At 40.6% G+C, this 17,574-nt stretch overlaps 1 protein-coding gene across 1 annotated transcript in view; it reads right to left on the bottom strand.

Annotated features, from left to right (window-relative positions):
* LOC137347994 (MAGUK p55 subfamily member 3-like) overlaps positions 1 to 17,574 on the bottom strand; it is a 66,661-nt gene that overhangs the window by 22,962 nt on the left and 26,125 nt on the right. The window contains exons 9-14 of the mRNA XM_068013066.1: positions 12,343 to 12,480; positions 10,627 to 10,708; positions 8,773 to 8,858; positions 7,538 to 7,612; positions 1,541 to 1,582; positions 639 to 835 (exon numbers count right to left, since the gene is read on the bottom strand). Coding sequence (XP_067869167.1) covers positions 639 to 835; positions 1,541 to 1,582; positions 7,538 to 7,612; positions 8,773 to 8,858; positions 10,627 to 10,708; positions 12,343 to 12,480 — 620 coding nt within the window. The remainder of the gene's footprint in view (positions 1 to 638; positions 836 to 1,540; positions 1,583 to 7,537; positions 7,613 to 8,772; positions 8,859 to 10,626; positions 10,709 to 12,342; positions 12,481 to 17,574) is intronic.

Below are 17,574 nucleotides of genomic sequence, written 5' to 3'. Positions count from 1 at the left end.
AAAAAGGCAATCAGCAAGTGCATGTGTAATGAATGGAAAATCTGGCTCCATGTTTTCTCACAGGAAAACCTCGCACAATCATTTTATGGCAGAAAATTTGGCAACAAAAGAGCACTAAGGCGTATCAAAAATTGCTTTACAAAGCATATAGGATTGTACAGCATTTCCAATTAATTAAGTTATAATGTAATCTTACAAATGACGTCTGATTTAAATAACTGACATCTAAGATATGTAATTGTCCCAGAAGCGTCACTTTTGAATTACAAATTTAACATGTCAACATTTTACAGGGCAATCATTTCTGATTATTATTAACTGAATGTAGTAGACGGAAGCCACCTGGAGCATGTCCAACTTTATTTCCACCACAGTATTAGCAGAAGTACAATTGAGGTGAGTTGGATAATGTTAGTGTTGCATTGTTAGTGAAGCAGGACTTTTGTCATTTGAGAACAAGCCCAATTTTGGCAGATAAAGGCATGAGGTATATCAGCCTTCAGAGATAAACTTGCCTTGTAGTTGAATATCCATTCCTTAGCCACTTAACTTGGTAGATAAACCGGATAATGTTAATGGTGGTTTCTACCCATCCTTGACCCAAATGCCACTAAGAAAAAATATGTGCAAATACTTACTTTTCTTGAAATTTTTTTGATGGAATAAGGCCTGCCCGGAGGCTTGCATCTCCCACACGCTTTGCTTGCCACCACACAGAATCATCCTGGCTCACAACCTGAAGTATATCCCCTTTCCTGAAAGGTAACCCTGCTTCCTTACAGGGAATTGCTTTATCCTCACTTGGGTCATAGTCAAACAAGGCTCTCACGTGTACCTATGGGGAAAAAAGTCATTAATTTAGAACCAGTTCATTGTCTAATAATGCTGGTGTGGCTTTCCCAGGTAACTTATTCTGCATATCTATTCTCTTAAGTGAAAAAAAATTGCCTGGCTTTATTGTTTATTTATTTTTAACTTGTGTCCCCTAATATTCAAGGCATTCGCCACAGTGAACAAAATTCTTTCATAACCTTGAAAACTTCCATCAGGACACCACTTTGCCAAAGGAGCCCAGCTCTCTTAATTATTTCTTAACTTCTGATACTTGAAATGATACTCATTGTTCACCTTTGTACCCTGCCAAAAGTAATATCCTTCCTATGATTAGGTGACCAGAACAATGTAAAATGCTCCAGATGAATCTAACGCCTTATAAAACAATATAACCTATTTTGATTTGCACTCTACAAAAAAAATCCATTATATTATTTGTTTTCTTTCCCCTGTTGACAGTTTTGCAAGTTTATGCACTCTGATCCCTTGTGGTTCCTTGCCCCATACCAATTACTTTATTTCACCATATTAAATTGCATCTGTCTCCTACTGACCCTACTTCCTAAAAGATTTAAAATAGTAAAGCCTCCAACATTAAACCCTGGGGTGTCGCATTCCTAATCTCTTTCCAGCCTGAAGAGTTCCTAATTTTGAGCCAATTATTTAATCAGCAGCATACTTTACCTCCTATTCCGTGGCTCCTTACCTTAGCCCTTAATCGTCGACGTGGAGCCTTGTGAAAAGCTTTCTGAAAATCCAAGTATAAAATATCAACTTATAATGCTGCTGTACTTGAATCTTCTTGCATCTCTGTTCACAATCAAGAGAATTATCTTACGACTTAATGTTATTTGACTATAAATTCAGTTAGCATCAATTGTATCTTGATGCGTAGTCTTTTACAGAGCGTTCTGCTTCACATGCCTTCAACCATCTCTTTTCACTGAGTTGCCGGTTCTGTAACTCATCTGCTGATCCCCAACAAAAACTTAAGTTCAGTCTTCTGAGTTCACTGAATGCAGAATTCAGCTCCACATCTATGTTAGGTATGATCGACAGCACAGATCAATTTCTGCTTTTTAACTTCTTGCACTCACTTTTTTGTCACAGTCTGCTTTTCATTGACTAAATGTGGCCTCTTTCCTTCCATGGTATGTTTAGAAGATAAGAGGTCAAAAGCCTTCAACATGGTACAGCATGTCTTACATGGAAATGCCACTAGTTCATTCATGGCTATGACAATAATACAATGCTGTAGCATAACATTTCGGGGCGAGTCAGCTCTTTCCTAGTTGGACAGAAATAAGTGGTACCAAGGATCAAAACAGAGACAGGGAATGGTTTGTAGAAAACTATCCAACTAATAGTTTTATAAAATCTACAGTGTAGATTAATTGTGGCAGGAAATCTGACAGGTCTAATACAATGAGGTGAATTTTACAGACCCCCCCCATGTTGGGGGTCATGGCAGGATGGGCCAAAAAAGGCCTCCAGGAGAGGCCCGCCACGCACAGTGACGCCGGGAAGGCCCGGCCCAATATTGCCAGCGGTGGCGAGGCCTCATGGCAGACCCCTGCCGCTCGGTGACGGGTGCCCAATTTAAATATTTAAATTAATTTAAATAAACAAATTAAATACCTTCTCACTCCCGCCATCTGTCCCAGTGTGATATTAGTGCTAGTGGCCGACACTCCCATGTCTTCAGATCCCCATTCGGGGATCGAGGTGGAGCACTGGTGGGGAGCAGGTATGTGAGGGAGTGGGTAGGAGCGGGGTCAAATTCATCTCATTGGTGTAGGGGATGGTGGGAAGGGGTAAATTGTAAAGTTGATGCACTTTGTTGGGGGGTGGGGGAAGGTCAGGTGCATAATAAGGTTAGTATTTTGCGGGGGAGAAGGCAGGTAATTAAATCTAGGGTTATTGTGGGGGATGGGAGAGGGACAAGATCAATTTATTAAATTTTTTAAATCAATTTTTCTTTAAGTATTTAAATTGAAAGTTAGGGCTCAAAGCCCTTTAAAAATGGCGTCAGGGCCTGCGCACAGGCAGCTGACGCCATTGCCGGGGATGGACAGCCCGCGCCCTCCATGTCATTGGGGTGGCTGGGGGGGGGGGGGTCCGCCCAGCTTTTTAAAATGAGCTGCCGCGCTTAATAGCACGGCAGCTCCGCAACGTGCGGCCCGCGCGGGCAGACTGCTATTGTTTTCATCCACCGCCAATTACGGTGGCGGAAGTGTAAATTCCAGCCCAATATTTATTTTAGGTTTATAGCCCTGATTCTTCTGGCGACTCACTTGATAAATTCACCTCCGGGTTTGAAACCAAGACACATAGATCAGGATTCCAGGTTTATGACTACAGCCAAGTAGTAATAGGGACATCACAGTTGGTTTAAGTGCTTTGGATTAGAGATGAGAAAGAAAAAGCAGCTAGAGTTCCCACAACTGCTCATGAGCCAGTAAATCCTGCTGGCAAGTTTGCAGGTGTGAGCATCAGATGAAGATACAATTGGGCTTGGCTGTGAATTCCCCATAATAAAATAGCCAGTTGACACTCACTGTGCAGACTTGTGCATGAAGAATGAATATTTGGGTAAGGTATTGAAGAGCACCCAATGCATTACCCAATGCATTGCTGGGTCAAAATCCTGGAACTCCCTTCCTAACAGCACTGTGGGTATACCTACCCCAAATGGACTGCAGTGGTTCAAGAAGGCAGCTCACCACCACCTTCTCAAGGGCAATTAGGGATGGGCAATAAATGCTGGCCTGGCCAGCATCACCCACATCCCATGAATGAATAAAAACAAACATTAGCCAACACCTTCAGGTGTATAACGGAGCTAATGAATAAAATACATAAACCTGGCTACAAGGTTTTAAAGTAACATTAACAGTTATTAATATCATGTGATGTGTATTATTATAATAATAAACTTCTCTTGCGTTCCTGTGGAATGTTGGATAGCAGATGGTCCCAGGTGTCTGAAAATGATAGAAGCAAAATAACTTATGAACGCGTCATAGATCTTGAACAAATTTGTTCCATGCATGATAAGCTTCTACATTGAAAGGAGTTCAATTAGATTTCATTTAGACTATCGCATCTACTTGCCTTTGATGTGCTGCATTTGAAAACATAATGGACAATTAGAATTCTAGTGTTAGAATGGACTGATCAATGAGATGTACACATCAGCCTGTAGTGGAGTGAGATTTGTTTTATTGAGAAGCTAAGGTGAAAGATGAGGCCGACACCGCAGGGCACCATCAATATTGAAAAAGAGAGATAAGGCAGATCAAGAAGCATTGATTAGATGATGCCAAGCTTGAATTTTAAAAGCCTAATGTTTATAGGAGGAAGAAAAGTCTGATAGATGTCATGAATGCCACAGTTTTGAGGCCCTGGAAAAGTCAGCTAAACTTAGAGACTATGCACTGGCTCTTGACTTCAATATAGTGATGATATAGTGAGAAGGAACAGTTTCCAACAGTAGGAACAGGCTTCTAGATGTTCGGCTTCTCTTCATTTCCTGGAGAGTAGTGAGTCTCTGGATTGTGTTGCCGGTGTGTGTGGTGTGTGCTGAATTTCTGCATCGCGTCAAGAGGAAGCGGGACCAATTTTTGACTGGAGGGGAGATCGAATCACATAAGTAAGTGGATTAAAAGTTAATGTGCGTACAGTCAATGTGATCTCCTGGTTTGGTTTCCATTGCCTGAGAGGGTCTGAGAGAAACTGTTGAGATTTCTTTTCTCTTATAGATACTTTTTTGCCTCTACAGGGGGATTACATGGCTGCGGGGCATGGGGAGGGTAAACATTATAAAGTGTTTATTCATGATGCTCCAGTCTTCATGAGTGTGGGGCAGGCTTGATAAACCCACTGATCTTCTCCTGCTCATCACCTTCGTATATTCAGAACAAAAGAGGAAAGTTCAGATGAGTATGGGCCATAATTGTACAGATAAAATAAAGAAAGACAAGAAAGGTTAAAATGGAGAGAGAGGTTGGAGGCTAACAGTAAGAAAGAGATCATCGATCAGATAATGCGCTTTTTTTTTTGCAGTCTGTCCAGGAGTGCTGCAGTGCAGTTAGAACAACCTCTTCAGACGTGGAAGCAGGTTTCAAGCCTTGGAAAGATGTGCTTTATAGAAAGTTCAGAGTTGTTGAGGAAAAAACTGTATAGCCTGAAAGAGAAATCAAACTTCCTGGAGCCAGCTTTAGCAATGGAGGAGTTATGAAAATTCCATTTGTGGTCAGAAATCATAAGGCCAATAATGATAGTTGAAGGCCAAAGGGGTGAAAACAACATTAATAAGAGCTTTTAGCTGTTGGTTAGACTTACAAAAGACTTAAAAGAACTGCATCCTTGCAGACTTGAAAGAAATAAGAATTTTATCATCCCTTTAAAGAGCATGGAAAAGATCAAAATATCGTAACTGAGCCATTGCATCATGTAATGATTACCGATTGTACATCCTCACTGGGTTCAATGTAAAGGAAGTTGATGACTGGAGAGTGGAATCATCTGCAAAGAAAGTAGATAGGCTTCGATGATGAGTGGAATTGATCATTTATATGATGAAGAAACAGAGTGAAAGAGAAGATACTCCTGAGTTAATTGAAAAAGAATTCCAGGATAAGCCATCAATCGCAACACAGGTAAGATAATATAGGAAAGATAGATGTGGCAGTAAAGGATTGAACAGACAGTGTATGACAGGAGCAAGTTCAGAAGCACACATTTTGAGGCAAATAGAGATACAATCCGAACCAGAGATCTTATTGCAGTCCAGAAAGTGAAGGTTTCAACAGACCCAGTGGAGATATAACTTGACATTAGTCACAATGTAGATTATATTGCAGTAGAGAGGTTCTGTACTGAAATCTCTGGGATGAAAACAGTGGGCCCAAAAAATCAGTCTTTGGAAAAACTAGAAACTGCACCATCAGGATAGAAGATGGGTGGAAAATGATTTCACCAAAATGATAAGATACGTCTTTAGGAGAAGCCAGATGGAATGACTTCTGAGGAGGCAGGAAGACAACAATTGGAGCTTCATTCTCTGAAGATGCATTTATCAGCTTTAATAGTAGAATTTCATACCATATGAGCAGAGATCAAGTTGCTTTAGAATGCTTTTGGCTGATCAAAGGGCTAGGTGTGATGTGCGGAATTTTTGAAGAACAGTAGACACAATGGAACCAAGATGCAGTACCAGCCCTGATAAAAAGGGATGACTGAGGCATCAACCTTCCATACCAACTGGAATATTTCGCTGGCACAGGTGAAAGGATGATAAGAATAGGATTTGATGAGTAAAACCAGCAGTTGGACTAAGTGTGTCACTACAGGAAGGAGATAAGTATCTTCGCGACATTTTCTGAAAGGCGCCAATTATTTTGAGAACATAAGAATTTTTTTTAGGAAATACTCATTAGGCCCACCAAGCCCACCCAATTTTGATTATTTAAACCTCACTTAGTCTCCTCCTCACCATACTCCTGAAGCCCTTCTCTTTCCAATAATGCATTCAAATGCCTCAAAACCAATCCAAATCTTTGGCCTTTCCTGGTAAATTATTCCATATTTATTGACCTATTAGTGACATGGAGGGGGGTGGGGAGGTGGTGGGGGTGGGTGGTTTTATGCTCTCTTCTGTGGCAAGTTTGAAGGTGGGAGCGCATTTAATCAGGCGGGATGGTGGCGGTGGGGACCCCGCCAGCTTCCTGCCTCCACCCCAATTAAGTTCATGGCGAGAAGGCCTGTTGACGGCCTTCCCTCCCCCCACCCCCACTGCCAACTGAGTCCCTTAAGTGGGCAATTAATGCCCAATTAAGGGTCTCATCCTGCCTCCGCTGGTATTAGCCCACCGGCAGGCAGGCTTGTCACCACACGGGGAGCACGGTAAGCAAATCCTTGCAGGTTGCTTGTCGGCTCCGGGGTGAGGGGGTCCCCTATTCAAAGGCACATAAGTGCCTGATCGAGGACCCGGCATCGAGAAGGGGGGGGGGGGGGGAGCCCAATGAGAGCCACCTTTTGCCCTTGCTGCCGACCCCCCTACAAACCCCTCCCCTGTGCCCTCACACAACGAAACCCCTCCTGCCATGACTCACCTGTGGCCTGGGTTCTTCAACGATCCTAGGCCGTGTGTAGGTGCTCTACTGGCGCCTCCGCAGTGACGCTGCTCAGTAAAAGAACTGCCAGCCTCTGATTGGCCGGCAGCTGTCAGCAGGCAGGACTTTCATCACTGGGTCCTTAATCCAGGGAAGGCCCGCCACTTCCACTTAAGTGTCTATGTAATGCGGTGGGCTTTCCCCAAAGGAGACGACATGGGGCTCTCGCCAGCTCTTCAGCCGATGGCTGAGACCCCTGTTGCCGACATAAAATCCCCCCCATAGTTTCTAATATTTAACTTGTGTCCCTTGGTATCTGAATCTTTCCCCATAGTGAATAATGTGTCTGGATCAACTTTGTTAATTCCTCAGTTACGTCAGCTTTTTACTGTCCCAGCCCTTTTGTTATTGGACAAATAATCAATTATTGACCCATTCAAGTCTAATGCGTGTCAGTGTTTGTGACAGTTCACTGCTCAAATAATCTTTTTCAAAAGCTCTGGTTAAGCTATTGACACAGCAGCATGACCGACCAATTTAATTAAAGACAGCATCTGTTATTACTACTCGAGCAAGCCTCTCCTTACCTTGCTTTCATTAAGTGGATCCTCTTCTTTGACTGCCGGGATTAGTTTTAAGGTTATTGAACCCTGACACTGGGCCTGCATAGATAAAATGTAAAAATGTCATGTCATTACTATACCAGTGGGACATTTTCACTTTCCTTTGCTCATAGCTGGAGGTGGCACTCAGCTTTCAGCTTCGGTGAATGTTTTGCTTATCTGGGGTTAAAATTAGGTCACATTCAAAATTTTACAAAGGATTCCACTTTTTGCTGCTGTCAAATTGTGTCTAGAAATGTTTTACAACAATAAAGCAGCATATTCCTCATCAGTAAAGTACTACTTACTATCTTTATGCCATGAATGCTATTATGTCCTTGTTTGCGCTTATACATGAATTTTGCTATTGGACCTTCTACCCTACTGGTATGGAAATTAATGATGTGGCATTATCAACAAACATTTCACCTACACCATATCCTTATCTAAGCAATTAAAAAAAAGATGTTAACACATACAAATAAATTAACACCACAGTCAAAAAGGTGGAGAAATAAATTTGCGACAAATGTGTTAAGCATTGATAGTTACATCATGCACAGTAATTTTCAATGTTATATGCAAGTAATCTACTCTATAAATTTGTATATTCAGTTCTGGCACTTCATTCAAGTTTTGAGATGTTCTAATACCAAATGTGTATGTTAAGACATGTTGTCTCTGTTTTTTTATATCCTTCTGTCTTATTAACGTGTAATTGCTTTGCTCTGCAGTACCATCTTCCACTGGGAGAAGCAGTGTGAGTTGTTTGCCCGAGATCCAATCTCTAAATTGATCAATAGAGATTGTTCATAATCTGATAATAGGACCATTGTTCTTGATTTGTCACACCAAAGAGCAAAGTTTAAGATCATCAGGCATCTTCACTGAGTATCCAGTTAACAGTTAAGGAAATCAATACATGCATGACTGCAGGTCAAGACTGGTCAAGTCTGAAATCGGAATCTCCAGCTAAATTGCTATCAGGTCAGTCAAGATATTTTATAACAAATCATATAGTCCATGTCTGCAATTGCAACACTAACCTAGTCTTTTCTTGTTTAATAAATAAGACTATTACAACAAATATATTTAGAACTGCTGTAGAATTTAGATGACCAAACATAAAAGATGGTTTAATGCTTACTCAAAAGAAAAAAATAACAAATGTACAATTAAAATCTTCTTTAAAGATTTGTTTACAAAGAGAAATGATATACCAGAATCTGACTGATCTCTTCAGGTGTCTTGTGCTCAACTGGAATTTCATTGACCTCTCTTAGTTCATCTCCAACATGAACTAAACCTGCAGAAACAAAAACAAGATGAATGTACATCTTAAAAAAGGAATGCTTAGTTAAAGGGAGTGATTATCCGGGGCACCACTAATAGCTCAGTTGGTGCAGAAATGTAACTGAGTAACATAGGCTGGAAAATCTAAAGTTTAATTCCCAGCCCGTGCTGAGTTAGCTGTTCCCCAATGAGAAGGCAGTTGTGGGTGCTATAACTGGCCTAGGGTTCCCGTTCCCGTTGATTGCTGGTGTATGTGTGTAAATGTCAGATGAGGATACTGCTGGGCACAGCTGTGAAACCCTCCACAGTCAAAAGCTTAACAGCATTCACTCTCTAGCCTCACACATAAAGAATGGCTATCTGGACATGGTATTGGAGGTTGACCTATACCCAAAGGAATGTAAAACTTTGAAATATTGCAGTTTTAATGCAATATTACACTCTCATATCACAGTATCACCTCATTTTTCACTCCAAAATTAATTATTTTGTCGTAAGCAGGGTGTTAAAACCAAGCTGCTTTGGAAAAGGAAATTCCAGACAATTACTTTTAAAGTAATACTTAATGGAGTAGTGGTCTGAGTACATGCTGGTGGCTGAGAATCATTTTCCGAAATGCAGCATGTTCACCAGCAATACTCGGGAAATATCCCCAATATAAGTGAAGATTTCTAGTAAATAATTAGAACTTGTGCATCCTGGAATGTGTTACCAATGCCAAAGGGTTGTCATGAGACACCTTTTGTGGCATAACTACAAATCTCTCTAACCAAGGGAGTAAGAAAGAAATGAAGAAAAAGTGCAAAGCAATGAAAGAAACATAGAAATCAGTGAAAAGCATAAGAATTTAGGAAAAGAAGCTGGAGAGCTCAATATGATGGGAAAAAAATGAAGGTGGTGAGAAGTGATTAGAAGGAGTGAGAGTCTGGGAAATGGAAAGGAGGAGACATTCTCTTCTATCTGCCTACTGGTCTTGTCATGGGCCTGCAAAAGCAAAGGTAATCAGAAACTTGGTAGAATTTTCTACTATGATAGATTCCCATTCCAACTCAACAGGACATAATTCTGCCAAGGCAATTTTCAAGGGTCAGATTAGGTTAAATATTGCTGGTGGGCCAAGGCGGCCCTTTAAATTTATAAAGCTCCCTCGCTGTATTCATCCATGATCCAGACTGTAGCAACTACAGATGCCAAAAATACACCAACATTCCTAAGTTCCAATGTATCCAGGGTATGAATACTTTGGATGATGCTTTCCTTTCATTTGTACATTATTAGAGTATGCATGGCCTCAATAGGGCGGACATATTCTATGTTTTTTGTCACTACTGGCAGAAAACCTACAAGTAGCAGAAGCAAGTGGGGAGTTGGTGAAACAGCTGCCAAAGAATCTTCTTCTTCTGCCCCCTGCAGTTATGCCAAGAATCTAGTGCAACCACAGTGGAGACTACCATCAAGTTGCTGCAGGGCAGAAGACCTGTGCAGTAATAGATGGGGAGAAAAAAAGACCAGGGTCTTTCTTCAGTTAAACTAATGCAGAGCAGCCTTGTCAATGTGACAAAGTGCTAAATTAGAATTTAAAAAAAGATACATACTTGAAGGGGAAACGTTTTCAAGGCTATGGGGCAAGGGAAAGGGAGTGAGACTAATTGATAGCTCTTTCAAAGAGCCAGTACAGGCAAGATGGGCCGAATGGCTCCCTAATGTGCAATATTATTCCATCATTCTATGAAAAAGCATATTTTCCCAAGGAGAACAGAATCCATATAAAGGACACTTACCACTCCGGTCTGCGGCCCCACCGCGCATGATCCGTGCGACAACAACAGCGCCTGTTTGTTCATCCATCCTAATTGTCGCTCCCTGTTTTAAAAGAATGTATATTGTAGCTAAATTGCGAGGATTGATGTTTGTCCTGGCATTTCAATTTTCCTACTAATCCTTCACCTATATTTATTCAATCAATTAATCATACTGTGGTTTAATCAGAACATGGCAGGACAGGTTTAAAAGGCTTTTAGTGCTTCTGGGTAAACGCTTTTGATTATTAAACTAAAGAATGACAGGACTGTAGATTAAAATGTCTCCTGTTTTATATTTCACCTTAAATGCAGCAATATTGTCGTGCTTTAACGGTCAGGCTCTGGTACAATTTTAAAATCTTTCTAAACAGCAATGACATTTTCTACTATAATTATCAAAATGAACTTTTATACTTTGCAAATACAGTACCAGAAAAAATGGTTAGTTTGATCCTAATGTGATTCTACACTGTGATGTTACCCTTGCTCTCGGCAAAAATCACTTCATCTGCCACCAGTTCAATTAAATGCATTTAATGGTTATTTTGAATCTAAAATGAAAGCAGTTTGAAATGATAAATAACTACATTATATACTAGATGTTTTAGCTGTTAATTTCATTTTTATTTCATTCTGCCATGAATGAGTTATGCAGTTGACATCCCTTGAGGAATAATGATTGTTCTGACCACTTCATGCTATATCCTATATAGGAAAAAAGCTCTCACCTTCCTGCACAATTGTGACAAATTCAATTCCCATACTCTCCATTACCATAGCCTTTCTGGGCCAGTTTGCTGAATTAATGCCTATCAATGTTAAAGGTGACAGTTTAAACTGTACACCTTTAACCACTAACCTAAATTAAAACTGCCTCAGTTCATTTCACTTAGAATTTTTTAAAAGGTTTTCTCATGGTAAAAAGGCCAAGTTCTTACTCAGTACATCACCTAATCCCCAGAACATTAACTGTTTTCATCTTACGTTTGCACTTCCAGGTATATTAAACATTTATATGGTTATAAATTATTACAGTTGAATTATTAACCATGCTTAATTATTCAGTATGATCTTTTTTCCAGGTTCTCTGTGGAACAAACAGAGAACAATCGTGGCATGGAACAAAGGAGCAGGACACAGTTGATGAGATGTAAGTCAGGACTAAGGCTGGTTTGGGGTTTACATCAGCCCTCCTGACAGTCGGGCGGCACAGTGGCGCAGTGGTTAGCACCGCAGCGACCCAGCGACCCGAGTTTGCAAGTTCTCCCTGTGACCGTGTGGGTTTTCGTCGGGTGCTCCGGTTTCCTCCCACAGCCAAACTTGCAGGTTGATCGGTAAATTGGCCATTATAAATTGCCCCTAGTATAGGTAGGTGGTAGGGGAATTGTGGGGATGTGGTAGGAATATGGGATTAATGTAGGATTAGTATAAATGGGTGGTTGATGGTGGGCCGAAGGGCCTGTTTCAGTGCTGTATCTCTAAATAAATAAATAAATGACTTATTGAGGCCCCAGATCCAAAATTACAGAAAACTTTCTTCTGTAGTCTGATTTCAATCACATCATAAAACAATTAAAAACTTGACTATATGCTTGCATGCAAACAAGCTTGCTCAAATATGATGAGTTCTGTTAATTAAGTCATTTCAGAATTATTAAGATTCCGAACACAAGTGTAAATATAAATTCAGAATACCAGTGGTTCTTTATTTTTCACAAGGCGGATGATCTTCATAGATTCCTCCTCGTCTTCAACTTCTAGGTCATCTGGCATTGGTGGTAGCACAGGATCAAAGGCCTTGCGTGCAACTGTGTCATGGGCTGAGAGCACAGCCTGTGATTGGTAAACACAATTTACTTTCACATTAGATAATACAGCAATTCTACATCTTTATGATCATCCTGTATTCCCCCACTCTGTGTTGTGTGCTGTAAGAGGCAATTATCTGAATAACCATTTTTAAAATCTTTATATATATATTATATAAAGAGTCAGTTTTATTTCAGAATTATCAACTGTGGATTAAATTAAGTTGATTAAATTACAGCCATTAAACTGTGATGTGGATGTTATTGTGCATCAGTCTCGCAAAGTTTGCTGCCATTCACCGTGGTAATTGCTGTAAAGGATCCAAAGATGCATTATAATAAAAAAAAATAATAAATACCATTGTGAAAGTATTCTATGAAAATAATAGATAGACTCTGAGCCTGTAATTTTATCTCAGGATTTGTTTGATGGTTATTCACTGTTTAATATTGGTGCTTGGGGTTTGAATTGCTGATATGAGCGTGGAGACAATGGGAACACTGTTGTGTGTGTGTGTCACAAATGGCTTCCCCTGCTGAATTTTCCACAGTGAAACCTCAATAAGCATACAGCACAAGATTCCACCATGTAACTCATGAGTGATTACTCGCTGACTGTTTAAGGGGCATGGCGTTTGGCATTGCTGTAGCTATTTAAAGAGGATTGTGTTTAAAGCGACAATAAAAGTTTGCCAACATTTATTCAGCACTGCACTATGTAGCAATGGAGAAGCAGTGTGACAGAGCACCAAAGTTTCCTGACATTCTGAATGTGCTGCTGGAAGAAGCAGCGATTGGTAAGGTTGTTCTTTATGGCACTCCAGAGCACTTTTCCCCATAAAAGAATCATACAGAGTGCCTGGAAAGAGGTGGTGCTCTATGGCAATGCTGTATCTACCACCCAGAGAGACTAGCTCCAAATGTGGAAATATTTGCAGACCTAGGAAATCGATTAGAGGTCAGGCTATCCACCAGTACCTTATACTAAGTAAATGAAAACATCGTTTTCCTACTCAGACTACTTTACAATCCTTTATTGTTTACCATACATGCCTGTAAAAAGAAAAAGAAAGACTTATACTTCTATATCGCCTTTCACGACCACTGGATGTCTCAAAAGGCTTTGCAGCCAATGAAGTACTTTTGAAGTGTAGTCACTGTTGTAGTGTAGGAAACATGGCAGCCAGTTTCTACACAGCAAGCTCCCACAAACAGCAATGCGATAATGATCAGATAAACTGTTTTGTGTGATGTTGATTGACGGATTAATTTTGGCCAGAGCACCAGGATTTTTTTTAAAAACTCAGTTTTAGTAGAGTAATGAATCAGGTTTACTACTGACCTGAAACGTTAACTCTGCTTCTCTCTCCACAGATGCTGCCAGACCTGCTGAGTATTTCCAGCACTTTCTGTTTTTATTTCAGATTTCCAGTATCTGCAGTATTTTGCTATTACTTTATTATTACTTTGTTCAGAGCTTTTCTTTTTACTATTGCAGAATAAGGTGGCAACAAATCCATGGGTGGGCTTCTAAACATAGGAACATAGGAGCAGGAGTAGGCCATTCAGCCCATCGAGCCTGCTCCATTGTTCAATATGATCATGGCTGATCATCCATTTCAATGCCTTTTTCCCACATTATCCCCATATCCCTTTATGTCACTGGTATTTAGAAATCTGTCAATCTCTACTTTAAACATACTCAATGACTGAGCTTCCACAGCCCTTTTGGTAGAGAATTCCAAAGATTCACACCCTCTGAGTAAAGAAATTTCTCCTCACCTCTGTCCAAAGTGGTTTCCCCCTTATTTTGAAATTGTGTCTATCGTAGTTGATGTAGTGCATCGGACAATGTTGAGAATGTTATTTTAGGCCAATGCATGTGTGAACAGAACTGTTAGTAAAAGGGTAACTTAGGTATTGAGGTGAACAGCTGCAACGCTGCTCTTTTTGCTTTTAAAGGTTATTCTGCAGCAACGTTCTCAGAGTTGCTGATAGTATTGGTCCTGTGCTATTGACTGCAGGTGACCTCCTCCTCCATCACCATCTCCAGGTTTAGAGGTCTTTGACAATATTTGCAGCATACTGCAGAAATGACGACCTTTGATGTTGTGACCCGTGACTGCACTGCATGACATCCCTTGATTAAATGAAGCACATGCATTGATTTCATATTTACTTCCCAAAATCGACAAGACTCTAGCTTACTTACTTGGTATAATAATTGGATAGTGAATTTCCTGTTATCTGCACTCTCAAATCATGCTGGTTGGCAAACCTAACCCATAGTATATAACATCATCAAATCCCTGTACTGAAGTCCACTGCTTCCGTCTTAAGTTGGTGTACTGATTTATATCATAATATGTACCTCATAATCTCCATATAAATAACTATGTCTGCTCCATTGCTATTAAATAATTGATAGTTTCAAGTCATTTTAAATCAGTGTTTGTTCCAGCCTTGGTCTTGAAAAGTGTTGAAAATCTTGGGAACTCAGTCTGTAATAAGCTATAAATACATTTATCAGATCATTGGAGAAAAGTTCAGAATCATAATAATACTCAAATTAAGCATGTGTTTGACAGGGCCCAACCATACAGTCTATATTTCTTGGTCTATATCTTATCTGTGAATGAAAGTCAATTACATGCTTACATCAGACATTGCTAGGCCCCAGATGAACCCTGTTGTTGCTTCTTGTTAATGTATTTGTTATGTTGATTTCCTGTCCAGTGAGGTTACTAATAAAATCCCTTTAGGATTGCTGGCACTGAGAAGCAAGAAATATCACTGTATTATGATGGCAAATGTAGTATAATTGGATGAAGTTTTCTGCTGCTCAGAGGCTTTGCAAAACACAAAACAATTGAATGCAAGGGACTGTTTATATTTCTGCAAATTAAGGGAATAAAACTTTGCAACGTATAAAATATAAAAGTTTGTATGGTACTTTTCCAAGCTTTAAGTATTTTTAGAATGGGTTTTCTCCATGGTCAACAGGTAGTGCATTGGTGTATTACTGTGTTTGGCTACTGGGCTTCAGCACATAAGCTTTTGATTGTGATTCTGTTGTCAGACTGCCTTGGTCTGACACCAGCCTCTCTCTTTTTTGACGTATGTTGCTTTGAAAATAAAGACAGCTCCGTATATTTGAATGGATTTGCAATCTGCCTAATGCCTTTTGATTCCAATTGTCACTCATAACATTTGCCTGCCGTACACAGCATGGCTATTGAGGGGAAGAAATGCTAACTGAAGTCAATTATTTCCCCAGGTGAAATATAGAGGGCATGTAGACCTAAGTTATATGTGTAACTTCTAATGGCTGGTTTCAGCGTAGTGCTAACCCAGCAGCAAATAGTGTGCTGCCTTCTTTCTCTTCGTTGAAGAATATTGTGTGGTTTGCATGGTCTAAAATGAGGAGGGGAAAATAAACATGCTTGGCTGATGGAGTAATGATTAATACATCACCAGCTGGTAATGAACCATACAGACAACAAGTTCACAGGTTGGATGCCCAGTGTATGCTTTACAAGCTGATCTCAGTTTGGCACTAATATTGCTACTAAAATTGACTTTCATAAGGACCCAGGAATCCCACTCTTGATCCTTATCCAGTGACCCTATGAAGAGAGCTTGAGTCATTGAGGTATACAGTACAGAAACAGGCCCTTCGGCCCATCATGTCTGTGCCAGCCATCAAGCACCTAACTATTCTAATCCCATTTTCCAGCACTTAGCCCGTAGCCTTGTATGCTATGGCGTTTCAAGTGCTCATCTAAATACTTCTTAAATGTTGTGAGGGTTCCTGCCTCTACCACTTCTTCAGGCAGTGCGTTCCAGATGCCAACCACCATCCAGGTGAAAAAAATTTTCCTCAACCTCCTGCACCTTACCTTAAATCTATGCACCCTGGTTATTGACCCCTCCGCTAAAGGAAAAAGTTTCTTCCTATCTAACATATCAATGCCCCTCATAATTTGGTATACCTCAATCATATCTCCCCTCAGCCATCTCTGCTCTAAGGAAAACAACCCTAGCCTTTTCAGTCTCTCTTCATAGCTGAAATGCTCCAGCCCAGGCAACATCCTGGTGAATCTCCTCTGCACCCTCTCCAGTGCAATCCACATCCTTGCTATAGTGTGGTGCCCAGAACTGTACACAGTACTCCAGCTGTGGCCGAACAAGCGTTTTATACAGCTCCATCATAACCTCCCTGCTCTTATATTCTATGCCTCGGCTAATAAAGGCCATTATCCTATATGCCTTCCTAACCACCTTATCTACCTGTGCTGCTGCCTTCAGTGATCTATTGACAAGTACACCAAGGTCCCTCTGTACTTCCTAGGGTCCTACCATCCATTGTATATTCCCTTGCCTTCTTAGTCCTCCCAAAATGCATCACCTCAGGATTAAATTCCATTTGCCACTGCTCTGCCCATCTTTCCAGCCCATCTATATCATCCTGTAATCTAAGGCTTTCCTCCTCACTATTTATGACACCACCAATTTTCATGTCATCTGCGAACCTAATGATGATACCTCCTATATTCATGCCTAAATCATTAATGTACACTACAAACAGCAAGGGTCCCAGAACCAATCCCTGCAGTACACCACTGGTCACAGGCTTCCACTCGCAAAAACAACCCTCGACCATTACCCTCTGCCTCCTGCCACTAAGCCAATTTTGGATCCAAATTGCCAGATTGCCCTGGATCCCATGGGCTCTTACCTTCTTTACCAATCTCCCATGCAGGACCTTATCAAAAGCCTTACTGAAGTCCATGTAGACTACATCAACTGCTTTACCCTCATCTACACATCTCGTCACCTCCTCGAAAAATTTAATCAAGTTAGTTAGACACGATGTCCCCCTGACAAAGCCATGCTGACTATCCCTAATTAATCCCTGCCTCTCCAAGTGGAGATTAATCCTGCCTCTCAGAATTTTTTCCTGAAGTTTCCCAACCACTGATGTTAGACTCACCGGCCTGTAATTACCTGGTTTATCCCTGCTACCCTTCTTAAATAATGGTACCACATTCGCTGTCCTCCAAATGTCTGATAGCTCTCCAGTGGCCAGAGAGGATTTGAAAATTTGTGTCAGAGCCCC

This window comes from Heterodontus francisci, chromosome 33 (assembly GCF_036365525.1).
Source record: "Heterodontus francisci isolate sHetFra1 chromosome 33, sHetFra1.hap1, whole genome shotgun sequence".
NCBI classification, from domain to species: Eukaryota; Metazoa; Chordata; class Chondrichthyes; order Heterodontiformes; family Heterodontidae; genus Heterodontus; species Heterodontus francisci.
This window is presented reverse-complemented; position numbering and strand designations above follow the sequence as displayed.